The sequence below is a fragment of the Grammomys surdaster genome, unplaced genomic scaffold, assembly GCF_004785775.1.
Source record: "Grammomys surdaster isolate TR1022 unplaced genomic scaffold, NIH_TR_1.0 325, whole genome shotgun sequence".
NCBI classification, from domain to species: Eukaryota; Metazoa; Chordata; class Mammalia; order Rodentia; family Muridae; genus Grammomys; species Grammomys surdaster.
The window spans coordinates 5,071,850-5,087,250 of record NW_021604744.1 but is presented as its reverse complement, the minus strand read 5'-3'; the positions used below and the strand labels follow the sequence as shown (position 1 = coordinate 5,087,250).

Here is a 15,401-nt window from a genome sequence, read left to right as displayed (position 1 = left end):
AGCAGGGCTCCTGGATCCCCTCTCCTGTTCTATCAATGGTTGACTATTTGAAAGTCCAGTTTTGAGCACTCTTCCTGTAGGCAAGCATAGTTGCATAGAATTGGCAACTGAAATAGCCATGTAATGCTTAAAAGGTGTCATTTTATAGCCCCCTTTCCCTACCTTCCACCTCTTATATTTTTTCTTCCCCATCCTATGTAATAATTCTTAAAGGAGACAATATAAATTTCTTGTTTATGACTAAGCACTTAGCCTTCACTCACTTTCAGTACCATGGACACTCATGTGTACTTACATTTGCTGCCTTTCTTTATAAGAAATGTTTCTTTACTTAAATCTGAGAATAACCTTTATCTGTTGGTATAAATGTTAATAGAGAAAAAGTGGTTTGATGATGTCATGGTTTTAATATGATAGGCCCAGGGAGTGAAACTATTTGGAAGTGTGGCCTTGTTGGAGTAGATGTGTCATTATGGGAATGGGCGCTTACACCCTAGTCCTAGCTGCCTAGAAGCCAGTATTCTGTTAGCAGCCTTCAGATGAAGATGTAGAACTCTCAGCTCCTTCTGCACTATGCCTGCCTGGTAGCTGCCATGTTCCTGACTTGATGATAATGGATTGAAACTTTGAACCTATAAGATAGCTCCAATGTCTTTGTAAGGGTTGCCTTGGTCATGGTGTCCACAGCAGTAAATCTCAGTGATGCTGGTCTCTTCTTAATCATCACTAATTCCTTAGCTCCAGCTAACCAGCATTAATTTTCCCAGAAGTCTCTTTTAAGCTCTAAAGCCAGAGCCACATGGCTGAAACTGCCATGTTCTACTGTTTGTTGGGGTTGGAACATGGCCCCCCTTATTCTATTACCAGCTTTCTGTTTTTTAACTCCCTCTCTGCTTAAACTTTGCTTTCCTGGATCTTGCTTTGAGAACTAACCTTGCACTCAGAGATCTGCATGGCTCTGTCTACTGTAATGCTGGGATTAAAGGCATGTACCACAATGCCTGGATTTACGCTTTTCTTCACCTAGAATCTGCTTTATCCCGGGCTGGCCTTGTACCCAGAGAACTGTTTGACTTTGTCTTCTGGGATTAAAAGTGTGTGCCACTATGCCTGGATATAACATACCTGGATGGGATCTTGCCCTAGAATCCCTTAATCTGTCATCTCCTAGAACACAGGATTCAGTGCCATTTCACTTCCTGGTGCCTCTTTAATACCTGAACCAGACATTTTATGGTTTTTCTTTCTAAGCTTGATACACTTGTTCAAAACTCTCCTCATGAAACTTAACCAGAGAAGAAAATCTCTGCTGGACTGTTTTGAGACTTCCTTTGTCAATGCAATTAATACAAATCTCTTTACCTTAGACTCAGGTAGACTCTTCAGACAAGTGAAAAGAGCAGCCACATTCTTCACCAAAATACCACAAAAACAGTCTCTAGGTCACATAATGAAATTCTTCTCTTCTGAACCCTCTTGGACCTGATCTGCACAGTTCAAATCAATCTCAGCAACAAAGTCTTAAGACCCATTTAAAGTATTTCACTGCTTTCCAAATCAAAAGTCCCAAAATCCACATTCTTCCAGACAAAAGCATGGTCAGGCCTATCACAGCAATATCCCAATCCCTGGTGCCAACTTCTGTATTAGTTAGAATTTTATAGCTGTGAAAAGATACCATGACCAATGCAAGTCTTACAAAGGACAACATTTAATTGGGGCTGGCTTATAGGTTCAGAAGTTCAATCTAGAATCATCAAGGTGAGAACATGGTGACATCCAGGCAGGCATGGTACAAGAGAAACTGAGAGTTCTACATCTCATCTGAAGCCTGCTAGCAGAGTATTGACTCCCAGGCAACTAGGATGAGGGCTTTAATAACCACACCCACAAGGCCACACCTACTCCAATAAGGCCACACCTACCAACAGTGCCACTCCTTGAGCCAAGCATATACAAACCATGACACTGGCCAAGTACTCAGAAAAGTAAATCTCACATCTGACACTAAGATTTTAATATATTCATTTTTTTAGATGAAAAATTTTCAATATAGTGAGCTCTATTTTACTTTCTGTTTATCACATGTTGCTTAAGAAATTACGATAGCTTTGATCTTCAGGAAGAATAGATCTGAATTCTAGTGTTGTGCCTTCCAGTGGGAAGACTTGGTTATAGTATAATATCTAAAAATATGAGATGTTTGTGAAAGCCACTGAGCTTTTCAAGAGTAATGGACAAAGAAAGCAGAGACAAATACTCAAGAGGGAAAAAAAAGATGGACCAAAAATCACTTTACTTCTTATCCATTAGGATAACAATTTCTTTAAAGGGCTAAGTTTCAGTACACATAGAATTAAGCCAATGCTTGTGCAATAATTTCAATTGCCATTTGTAGTAAGCACTCTTTAAGGTCACAAAGACTGCCATAGCGGCCAAAGTTTCCTTGCTGCTCATAATGTACTTGAAATAATACAAACAATGTATTTGTATAGTGAAAATACATTAATGGGGAGAACATTTCATTTGCAATATTTGTTGGCGCTATGACAGAGAGAAGTAAATCTAACACTTAGTTTGCATCTGAGGCAAATAATTCAAGTCAAAATATAACATGATCTGAATCTAAATCCTAGACTTCTAGACTCTTGCTTCCTTAAAAAAAGTTTTAATTTACATAGCAAATCCTATCCTTTTTAAAGTTGATATATGCTGATATCTGAGAAACTTAGGATATACAAAGCCATTTTGCTTTTGTAGGAAATGAGTGGTTTTATTCTTAATTTCTGTTCAATATTATCTTTCTTTTTAATTATCTTTAAACTTTTTTTACAATCTAGTCACTATTGTCCTCCTGGTCTGCCCTCTGACAGTCCCCATCCCATTCTTCCTCCTCTGTCTCCAAGAGAAAGACACAGCACCCTACCACACGAGGCTCCCATACTCCCTGGGGCCTAAAGTCTTTCAAGGGTTAGGTGCATCTTCTTTCACTGATGCCAAACCAAGCAGTCCTCTGCTGTACATGTGCTGGGGGACTCATATCAGCTAGTGTATTCTGCCTGGTTGGTAACTCAGTGTCTGAGAGATCTCAGGGGTCTAGATCAGTTGAGATTGATGGTCTTCCTATGGGGTTGCCCTCCTCCTCAGGTTCTTCCAGCTGTTTCCTAATTCAACCATATGGGTCTCCAGCTTCTGTCCATTGGTTGAATGTAATTATCTGCATCGGTCTCAGTCAGCTGCATGTTGGGCTTCTCTGAGAGTAGCCATGGTAGGCATCTGTCTGTAAGCACACCATAGCATCAGTAATAGTGTCAGGCCTTGGAGCCTCCCCTTGAGGTGGATCCTAATTTTGGCCTGCCACTGGACCTCCTTTCCTTCAGTGTTTTCTCCACTTTTGTCCCTGCAGTATTTTTGGAAAGGAACAGTTTTTGACTGTGGGATACCAACCCCATTCCCTCCAGTTGATATCCTTTCTACAGGAAGTAGACTCAACAAGTTCCCTCTCCCCACTGTTGGGGATTTCATCTAAGGTCCTTCCCTTTGAGTCCTTAAAGTCTTTCTCTTCTCAGGTCTCTGGTACATCCTAGAGCCCCCCACCCATCTCCCACTAACCAAGGTTGCTTGTCTGCATTCTTTCTGCTGGCTCTCAGAGGTTCACTTCTGTTCCCTATACTCAAGACTTGATCATGTTCCCATTTTCCCCTCCCTGTCCCCTCTTCCACCCAGGTCCCTGTCTCCCTCTTCTCCTCTCCCCCTAACTTTGTGATGATTGCTTTCTTCTCCCTCCAAGTGGAATTGATGCATCCTTACTTGGGCCCTTCGACTTATTAACCTTGTTAAATCCATTTTGGATATTAGCCCTCTAATCAATGTGGGATTATTGAAATATTTTTCCCAATATTTAGGTTACCAATTTGTCCTTTTGACTATGTCCTTTGCCTTACTGAAGCTTTTCTCTTTCATGAGGCCTTATTTATCAATTCTTGATCTTAGAGCCTGAGCCATTTGAGTTTTGCTTAGGAAATCCATGCCCACACTCTGATCCAGTGAATTTGAGGTTCTTTCCCACTTTCTCTTCTGATGAATGCTACTTCAGGATTTTGTTTCCAGGAAATTTTAATGGAAAGCACAAAAATCTGATGGAAACATAAGACCAGAAGTTTATGCTGGAGCCAGAGGGTAAGAACATCAAGATTTCAATATCCATAGTAGCTTCTGGGGGCTTAGGACAATGTATTTAAACCTACTGTAGAAACTTAATGAAGAACAGACACCAAGCTAGGGCAACCTGTCATTGTCATATAGATTTCACTGTAATCTAACTTTTGGTATAGGCTGCTATATACTTACAAACCTCTCAATGATGTGCCATGGCTAAAATATCCTCCACTGTCAAATTAAATAATAGCTTCTCTTGTGACTATGCTCATGACTTTCAAATGTCTATAATTGTTCCTTGAGGAACTCATGCTATTATTTCAACTTAAACAAATAAAGTACCTTCTTAGTTTCTTTTCATATTTATTTCTCTTTATTTATAGTGTTGCCATGCTTGACCTTACTGCCTAAACTCAAAATTTAAAAATGCCTCAACACCCGCCTCACCTCAGTATCATATCACATTTATTAATGCCACTAATCATATGTTAAGGTTAACGAACACATCTGGAAGATTAAATCTGCAATGGTAATGAGATTTCAATATAATACTGCTGACTTATAAAACAATCTTGAATGAAATGCACCAGGTTTCCATCCTGCACCCCTCTTCGCATAAAGTAAACTGCATTTTTGTCAGTCTTCTTTCTGGTTCTTGTGAATTATTTGAGTATTATTTTCCCATAATCAGCATCCTAATCTTCATTCCTATACTTCAGTGTTTCAGCTGTCACAATAGTATCTCATTGCTCTTCTACCTTCTGACCTATCCGTCATAGCATGGGTGGGATTTTATGCTGAAAATGATGCTTCCAACGACCACACTCTTACTTCCTTATTCTTTAGTTGTTCCAATCTGTGCAATGACTCTTTACATGCAATTCAAAGCGCCCCCAAATCTCATTTAAATGTATCTTTTCTGTACTTGTGTCCCCTTGCTTCCACATTCCACATAGACTCTTTATGCTGCTCTGATCTGTAATGACAACTCACTGTGCTCCTCTGTGCCTCTGTCTGAGGAAATTCCTACCGACAGACCTCCGGCCACACTATTCCCATCAGTTGGAATGCTAACCATTTTACAGATATTATTTTTAGTCTTTAAAAGAAATGTTTATGCCTATCCATTTATAAGAGAAGAAAATAAGTCAACTAATATAAAATTGGCATAAATTACATCTATGAAGAGAATGGTGTCTATCTGATGAGTCGCCTAAAAATTCTGTAAGCCTCTAGTTATTTTGGGCTATGTTATAAATGTCTGAGGAGAACATGAAATTTTACCTATACTTGAATGCCTAGCTAAAGTCAGAACTTTATTACCTTCCTCTCCATGTAAAGGTTTCCCCCTGTGCTCTCTCTCTCTCTCTCTCTCTCTCTCTCTCTCTCTCTCTCTCTCTCCCTCCTCCCTCCCTCCCTCCTTGTCTCTCTCCTCTCTCTCTCCCTGTCACCCTCTCTCTCTGTCTCTCTCCTTCTCTCTGTCTCAGTGTGTGTGTGTGTGTGTGTGTGTGTGTGTGTGTGTGTGTGTGTGTGAGACAGAGGGGGGAGGAGAGTCATTTGATATATGCAACACACTTTGCTAGTCACACAGACTCATTCTGTTACCTTCCAGGGCAGTTTTCAGGAGTATCTCTCTTTAATACTGTGTAGGTTCAAATTAATAGAAACATGAGTGAAGCTAAATAATTAAAGTGGTCATTCAGCTGTGATATGATGGTAGTTTTCACCAGAAAAACAATGGGGAAAATGCAGCCATGGAAACAGATTATTCTCTTTTTCTGTTACTTTTATGGATTCCATAATGCCTTTGACTCATTGGCAGGAAGAACACAGAGCTTCAATGAGTAAGCATGCCTTGCAACATAGGTTGGTAACAGGCTACCAGTACCTTTTCGGATGATAAGCTTTTGTTTGTTTGGGGCAGTATGCAGAGAATGGAAAGGGTAGGTAGACTAAAGTTCATTTGCTTTGAGCAGTAGTCATAGAGCCAGAGTTGGTCTGCTCAGTGAAGGTTGCATAAAACCTACCCACACATTGTTCTTGGGGCTCTACCCCATAGAACAAGTTAGATAAAAAAGGTCCTATTACAAGTACATGTGAGCCTGTTGAATACTCCTAGAGCATCACTGAACTTGGGGCCATCTGGAGAAATTCATGAAATCAGTCATTATGTCATTCATTGTGCTTATAAAACTTAAGTTTATTAATGATAATGTACATATTTTTCAGACTAGTTTTAATTTAAAAATATTTTTAACTCGATCCAATGTTTTAAATGTGTAGCTAAAATTCTTTCACCGTCTGATGAGAATTATAGTTTGACTATATTACAATGTAAGTAATCAAATGTAGTTCACTGAAATAAAACTGCACATTGTTTAAGCTGTCTAGCTTGTGGTAGTTTGCTATAGCAGTCCAATAAACCTAATTCAAGAATATACCTTTGTTTTGTTACTGTGGGTTAAATTACTGTAAATTAAAACTGACAGATTAAAAATATACCAAAGCTATTTTCTAAATTTAAACTTATATTAGACATTTAAAAAGTACCTATTTTCCAATGTCAACTTTTTTCTTGGCAACTGTGTTTTCCCTGGAATGTAAATAACCACATTATAGTTGATGAACTGGGAAATTCATATGCCAGTAGTATTCTTTACATGTATTTTTAACCTATGAATATAAATGAAAATATAAAACGTAAATCTTTTATGGTATATGTTGATACATTTATGCTACTGTAACAAAATCTCAGAGACTGGGTTGTTAATAAAACAAATTAATTTTTATTCACTATTTTAGAGAATTGAACTTCAAGATCAAGGTACTCGTGGATTCAATAGTCAGATGAGGGCTACGTCCTTGGAAAAGAAAAAATGCTGTGTTTTCTCATATGCTCTCTGATGCTCAAAGATTAATACTTGGGAGACCAAGCTAACATATACTGTGCTGTTTATTTAGTGAAGGCCACAGTCTTCCTGATAAGAGTGAAACTCTCCTAGCCTAATCACTTAGCACTGTCACACAAGGGGTGGAATGCAGGCACACTCAAACCACAACTCGATGTAATAATTCACTGAGTCACACATATGTAATAACAAAAATAAGATTGTCATCCAGATTCTATCATTCCAAAGTCTATAGTTTATCAATTAATACGGATGACAAATTAGAATTTAATGATGTATATACATTACAGTAAGTTCTCACAGAAATTTATGTACACCACAAGAGAGACTGTCAGCAAGCTGGTCATCCAGGAAAACCAGTGCTTCTTCATGCTCTAAAACCAGAAATTTTATGTACTGTCCAATATGAGTCTAAAAGCACAAAACCCAAGTTGACTGAGCTCAGAAAAAGATCAATGTTTCAGCTCCAGCCAAAGGTGTAAAGCTTTCTTCTCCTCCCCATTTAAACTTTGTGATCTGTCATGACTGAACCAGCATACATGCAGACTGGTTCTACTACCAACAGCTGCTTTGGAAAATGCCACTGTTTGGTAGCCACTGATGTCTTGAAGAATTATAAAAAGCCTATGATGAAAGCCTCTGACTCATAGCACAGAAAATAGAAAGCAGAATCAGTGCGACAGAAATACACTATCTTATAATGTCTCCTCTATGTTACTATATCGTAGGTTTAAAAAATGGCTGAATTCTAATTTAGTCATGACATTACTATGTACATAGAACCACCTATCATGATATTGGTTGCATAAGTAACCACTCAGTCACAAATTGGCTTTATAAGAGTCTGTTCTTTAGTGGAAATATTCTATCTGAAATGTGTTCAATGCAGGACCAAAGGGCATCGGAGAGCTACAACTTAGTCACATAGCAGTTGTTTATACCCAAGAAGTGAATGAGGAACAGGGCCAAGTAAGTTCACAGTTAGGTGAGCTTGATATGTAGAGCTAAACCAAAAGTAAATTGCTGCTGCTTTTCTTTCCTTTTGAGTGGGGGAACTAAAAGTCAGCCGTCAACAAAGCTCTCTCAGCAAAGTATATGACCATGGTAACAGTAGATGATTATCCGTTTTGTGTGAAAAACAGAATGACCTTAGATAAGCTAGAGACTTATCAACATGGGTATTTACAAAGGAATTGTCTCCATACTCTGTGTCCTGTACTTTAAGGTTATGGACAAAGTATTTTAGAGGCAAAGACAAATAAAATTGTTGAAGATTTTAATTTCATGGCAGTGCGTAATAATGAGTGTCCACCATGGAAGTGGCTAAAAGTAAACTTTAGGCAGAATCATTTGTCCAGTTAATATCAATTCAGTCTGTGTCAATAGATTCCCTAGTACTGTATAAGTGAATTAAGGAAAGAATACTCACGGTGGTAGGGATAGAAACTGCGCATGTATCTACCAGCATCACCTGTTAGGTACACTATGCATAATGGAGTTACTACTTCTAGATTTTCTGCCTCTCCATAAGAAAAATAAAGTGACCCATTCTACAGTGTAACCCCTTTAGGAAATCAATCAACAATCTCATAGCGGAATGATTGCATTGAATTGTTTCTATCTTGGAACAGACAGTCATAGATATGAAATGTGCAATATGAATTTATGATTTTATGTATTCAGGTTTCCTTTGTTGTAAGACCATCAGACAAGGAAAGAAATCCTCAGAAGGGTATGAATGAATTGCCATCAGCGGGTATGGCCATAGTTATGCAATAAAATAAGGCAGTAATACCTTGGCGCCCAGATGATCTGTCACCTTCATTATTCCTATTCAATTTTACTAGTAAATAGCAAAGGCAGCAGCCACAGTACAAAAAGGGTGTGGGATCAGGGAGTAGTAACTCTCATTGATAATAGTCTTCATCATCACAGCAGATAAGATAAGCTAGAACAAGTATTTTAGTAATGTATCAAACTCATTTTCCATGGATTACCCATGTACTTTGCACCAAAAGTCTCTAACGTCATCAAACTTTATGGTCCTAGCTGAATGTGGTTAGTTAATTCAGCACTGTTCCCATTTTGAAAGTCTCCCAAACGTTTTCACCACTGGAAAATCTGAAAGAAGTCATGACCCAGTGCTATTCCAGAGAAGACAATCTAGAATAAATAGCAGAATTGGGATATAATGAAAGACTCAAGGTAGTCACCAAAGAGGAAAGAGTCACAGTTGAGAAATGTCTTCATGAGATCTAGCTGTATGGCATTTTCTCAACTAGGAATCAATAGGAAAGGGCCCAGCCCGTTGTGAGTGGTGCCACTCCTGGACTGTTGGTCCTGGGTTCTATAAGAAAGCAGGTTGATGTTCTCAAAGATATCTGTATTCCCCCTGAACACCCACGCTCCAGTGTCATCCCCTTCCCCATGTCATGCCTTTTTGTGTTTATAACCCCTGTGTGAATAAGTAAAAATTATGATTTGAAAAAAAATTTAAAAGAAACAAATAAACAAACAAACAAAATTCAAAATAAAAAGGCAAGCATACAAACACACACACACACACACACACACACAAAAAAAAAAAGAAAAAAAAAGAAAAGAAAGAAAGCAGGCTGAGCAAACCATGAGGAGCAAGCCAGTAAGCAGCAACCTCTGTGGCCTCTGCATCAGCTCCTGCCTCCAGGTTCAAGCCCTGCTTAAGTTCCTATGCTGACTTCCTCTAATGATGGAGATATAAGCCAAATAAACTCCTTCCTCTCCAACTTGCTTTTGGGCATGGTGTTTTGTCATAGCAATAAAACCCTAACTAAGACAACTGCCATGATGAAGAAATTATTCCTCTGACTGACAAATCTTTATTCTTACTTACTCCTTGAGCAAAAATTATCCTCGCCCATAAGAACATTCTCATATGTATTAATACCTTCTCCTTACTGTAACCCATATTTCAAGTCTGGTTCTTGAAAAGGAAAAATGATCCCGTTTTCTTTACTCATTTCAACATAAGCCCAAAGGATCATCTCAGCTTCTGATCGCCTAGGAATTGCCTGATTCTCCATTGCAACTGCATTGCAACACACTTTTCCTCTTCTAATAATATTTCCTCACTAATTTACCTGATTCTTCCAAAGTAAAACATTCTAATTCAGTTCTTGCGAGTATATATTTTTTACATTAAAGTGAATTGAAACAGCAAGTATAGCTCAATGACATAACATTTGTCTGGCATGAATGTATCTTTGGACTCAATCCACAGGATAGAAGGAAAGGAGAAGGTTGTACATCTTGGTGCTATCCAGCTACCTTGGAGGATGAGGCAGGAAGTACATAGAAGCCTACAAGAGAGACATATACTGATCTGCTTTCTTCATTAAGAAATGAACACTGGGAAAGAGACATCTCTAGAGCACAAAGACATTCTTGTTTAGGAAATATCTAGACATGGATGCTGAGTAAGGCAAGTGATTCAAAAAGCCAACTAAAATAGAAATTATGTTTTGAGAAGCACTGAGAGATATATTTGATAGATAGGTGGTAGTGACAAAATTGTTGATATAATCTGTAATATATAGGGAATCATTTGTGGTTGTTCATGTCTGGTAGAAAGTATTAACTATTAATCTTAGGTATGGGATAATTTAGAGCCTGGCATAATCAGGCAGGCCAAACAACAATAGAACAGACTCTAATATTAGGAAACTTAATCAGAAGCTGTTGTACCATCAAAACTAGAAACTCCCAGGAAAACCAGGGAACTCGTGATATAAATGATGTAATATGCTTAGAAAGAAACCTCCAATAGAATCTGAGGTAGAAAGAGACACTCTCATAAACAATTGTTATATATATTCAGTCATTATTAAATATAATCATATCCTCATCCCTTAACAGTACATAGGCTAAACAAAGATGGACACTAATGGCATCACATACATATTTGTATTGCTTATTACCTAACATAAGTAGTGTCATATCATTGGACCATCCGAAGTACTGACTCAGAGAAGCAAGTTTTAACATGTTACCTCAAGGTCAAAAGATTGCTTTCTGGAAGCACCAAAAGGCTTGAGCTCTCCCGAGGAAATGCCCTGCTCAGCACCCCTGAAGTACACATCTGAGTACCATTGACAAAGGAAGAATGCTTTGTCTGGAGTTCCATGGGGATTTACAAGTAGAAAGGTCATTGCTAAGGCAGCAGGGACTCCAAATGTCCAGGGACACCATGCTTGAAGTCAACACCAGTTTGCCTAGATAATTTCCACCAGAAGATAGCTGCTGTAAGCAGGCCCATGTAACAGCTCCAAGGAGAGCCAAGTCAATGGGTCAATGATTGTAAAAATCCAGACAATGAATAGTGAAAAGATGAATATATATATATTCATTTGGTAGGTAAAGATAGATCATCATGGTAGATTTTACATGTTCAATAAAATATGTAAAATGGTGATAAATCAGAGTTTTAAATCACCTAATGTCTCCATTAGGAGATTATCCAGAGAGCTTAGCCATAAGCAGCCTGAGGATAATTATTTGTAGATAATTAAGTAGTAAACTTTAACTCATTCAACCTGAAGTTTATTGTCTTTCTTGAAAAGAGAGATGCTAAAAGAAAGATATCATCACACAACTTAAAGGATGTAATGCCTGAAAAATCATGTCTAATGATTATTCTGAATGACTACACCCTTCAACAAAACCTTTCATGCTGTGTGTGTGTGTGTGTGTGTGTGTGTGTGTGTGTAGTACAATCTTCCACTCTTAATGGCCAATGTATACAGTTCTAGCATGATGAGTTTGGGGATAGTTTCATGTTTCTTGCTTTCAAGACAAACAGAATTTTTTGTTATCTTAAAGACCTAGTCGGCTTTAGTTAGTAATCTGCTGAGGAAGACTTGGAAACAAAAACACAGAAACTATCAAAACCCCACATATCCCTCTGCAAAAGCTATGGGCGTATTTATAGAGTACAAATGACATACTATATCCTATCAATCATTTGCCAGAATGGAACATGTAGGAATCCTGAATATTTGTTTTCAATGTATATTAAACCTATGAGACATGAAAAAGCTAAAGGTGATTTAGTGTACTAAGCCTCTCATCTGAGGCAGAAGCCTGTCTCCTGTGCTGCTCATAAATAATGTAGCAGGGCACATCTCCTTCCTTCGGGACTAGCGCTTTGCATAGTAAAAGCAATGGCAAATGATTTGCAGGAATCTTTGCATATGTACCTCTCTGAGTCTTTACTCAGGATGGTTTGACTATGTTTAGGTATCTTCAGCTTAACATATTTGATGTGCAAAAGTAAACAAAGCAGGAATGAGTACTTAGTCTGGTGGTCCATTTCCTTGTTGTATGAATATTCAAAACCCCACCTGTTCAAACTTTACACATGATCTCTGCAGAACAGCAGTGACAGATAGATAGTCTAGTTTTATTCCAGTGTTTTTAATTAAATACACCCTGACACCCTACAATGTGCAGTGTAGATACAGTTGCTGATACAGGCAGATAGTTGTGTTTATAAGAAGAATATTTTTTGACAGTCTACTTAATACATTTTGCTTCAAATAAACAGACAAAAAATATGTAAAAATCATCTCATTCCCTTGAACCAGTGAAGTTTCAAGAATTTTAGGGTGTTAGTGGAGTAGCTAAAAGATATGGCACATAGTTAGGTGTATTTAGTATTTTGATAATAAGAATTGAAGCTTTTTTATGCTTTTAAAAAACATTGGTTCTTATCCACTGAGTATCAATTCAGTTTGTGTTCCCCTTCATAGCAGCTGTTGCTTACTGGTCCTGAGGAATTAAGTGCTGCTCACAATGAACACAGGTCAGTGTCTATACAAAGTGGGCCTTCAATTAGCATTGATGGATTGCCTTTCTCACAGGCAGTAAAAGCTCAATTCATAGTGATGAATTCTACAAGAATAAAACTCCATAAGATACTGAACCTAGAATTTTATATTTATAGCTATAAAGTATGAATAAATATGAAAAACATATCCTTTAGTTCTATTATTTAAATGGTTTCTAATTTATTGACATATTAAGAGATTCTCAATATTTGTGCCAATCTAAGAATAAACAAAATGGAATTTGAATAGCATCATACATACTGTTTTTGAGGCTGAGGGGTAATTATGAAGAATCTGAAAAACAAAGTATCTGAAGATAAAATGCAAGTGTTTTTATTAATAGTAAATGCAATGCCAATAATAAATATTTCCTTTCGGCGAGAAACATTTCACTTGAATTGCCCATCACAGACTGTCTTGAGTTTCAAGATTTTGAATGCTTTCCCTGTGTTTTGTACTAGACATTCAGGCAGGTGAGCTTGATTTTGAAGATGAGCCAGATGTGACCATTTAATTTGAAAGCATAATGAGTTTCCTCTTAAGCTTCCATTGGAGTTGCATGGTTTTTTTTCTTTTGATCAGGTGACAGATGGTAAAGATCCCCTTAGTCAAAGCAGAATTGAGAGTGCAGGAGATAGACTGCTGCCTGCTGTAGCAAGCACTGCTTTTATGTTCAATATCTACACTACTGCTGTGCTCTGTGTTTGAAAAGTTTGAGCAAATCAATTGCCCAGAATCTAACATCAAAAGATGGGAAGTGGAATTAGTTCAGAGAGCAAGGAGTCAGCCAAAAGGTCCAAAGAACTGGAGAAGAAGCTTCAGGAAGATGCTGAACGGGATGCCAGAACTGTGAAGTTGCTGCTACTGGGTAATATGCTTCTCTTTTGCTTTCAGCATCTGATTTTTTTCCTTGTTTATGTATGACACGGTTGCTTTTCTCAAATTTTAAATTCATCACTTCATGAAGGATTTAACATAAAAATATGTTTGGAATACTAAGGGTACTGATTTCATGTGCATCCTATATGTATCCTATAGTTTATTTTATGCTTCACATTTTTACATTGTTTAAGAAATAAATATTAGATGCTTCAGTTTAAGTCTTTCACAGACCATAGAGTATCAGCCCTCAAGGAAGACTCATGCACATTAGTTATTTTGTTGCATTCTCATTGTTTCCCAAATAACAATGAAAATACTTAGCAATAAGTCGCAAATGTCTACTCTTTGTTTAGACAGAAGTAAGCTGAGCATTGGTATCAAAAGTGATGTGCTAAAATCAATTATTCTCAAGTTTTGTTGCAATAATGACAAGGTACTTAATTTATATCAGGAGTATTACTATACATTAAAAACATGGCATTCATTTCCTTATATATTCATGCGTGACACAAATTATATGTCTACTTTTCATCCCTTCCAAGCAAAGGATAAAATTTATGATAGCTTAATTTCAATAATTGCTCAATTAACTAAATGAATTAAAATAATCTGTATGCCACATATTTTCAGCAACTGCTTAGCACACAATGGTCACTGACATAAAAAAACAATAAAATTTGTGTCTGCCTGTGGGAGGAAAAAGCTGGCATTTGGGGCATGCTAATTGTTTTTAACTCAGCAACATGTGAGATTTAATGGCAATTTCACTGTGGACTTCTGGAGAAGGAAGAAAAGGTATAATTTAGAGTATTAAATCCCATGATAGTTTTAGCACGAAGATATGGAAATATGTATTAGGTAAATATACTGTGTTCTACAGAAGATGACCCAGTAAGAGGCACTGGGTGGATTCAGTCTTCATTTTCATGTTTGTGTTTTCAGCTTCTCCACAAGCAGGCTTTAGGGCTTTAGGCCAACTAACCAGCCAGTTAGCTTTGTTTTTGTTGTTGTTTCTTTTTTCTTTATTTTAATATTAACGTCATGTTAAAATATTATGTAAATGATTGCCAAAATTAACAAAACTCTTAATCAATACAGAAACAAATCCAAACAAGAGCTCTAACTTCTTGACAGCTGTGTATTTACCCTGATGTAAGTTATATTCAAAGTAATTCATTATTTCAGGATTGTAGATTTATCATTTTCTACTGTGCTCCCACTACTGAGTTAATTTCAACAGGTGCCTGTAGGCTGTGTCTCCTGTTTCTTGATGAAAGAGACATAGTCTGTCCTTCCTTGCTCTAGTTCTTGGCAAGCCACGACCATCATACTCACAAATGGTCACATAGGAACTGACTGTTGAGGAAGATGATGGGTAAGTGATTTGCAACCATCGATCATATTTTCCCTAATTCCAAAGAAATATCAGAGGTTTTACCTTGGAGTCTAAATAAAAGAGACCTGATGAACGTAAATTGAGTATCAGAGGAAAAGTCAGGTATTCCCTTAAATGCCTTTCATGTTCTCTTACCCTGGCACAATGATGCTAATATAGCGGTAGAGTGAGCCTTCACGGACATGCAACCAG

The 15,401-nt window shown here is 37.5% G+C and overlaps 1 protein-coding gene across 1 annotated transcript in view; it reads left to right on the top strand.

Annotated features, from left to right (window-relative positions):
* The first annotated feature begins 13,568 nt into the window (after positions 1-13,568).
* Gnat3 (G protein subunit alpha transducin 3) overlaps positions 13,569-15,401 on the top strand; it is a 49,067-nt gene continuing 47,234 nt past the window's right edge. The window contains exon 1 of the mRNA XM_028778118.1: positions 13,569-13,799. Within this exon, the coding sequence (XP_028633951.1) occupies positions 13,682-13,799 (118 nt within the window). The 5' untranslated portion in view covers positions 13,569-13,681. The remainder of the gene's footprint in view (positions 13,800-15,401) is intronic.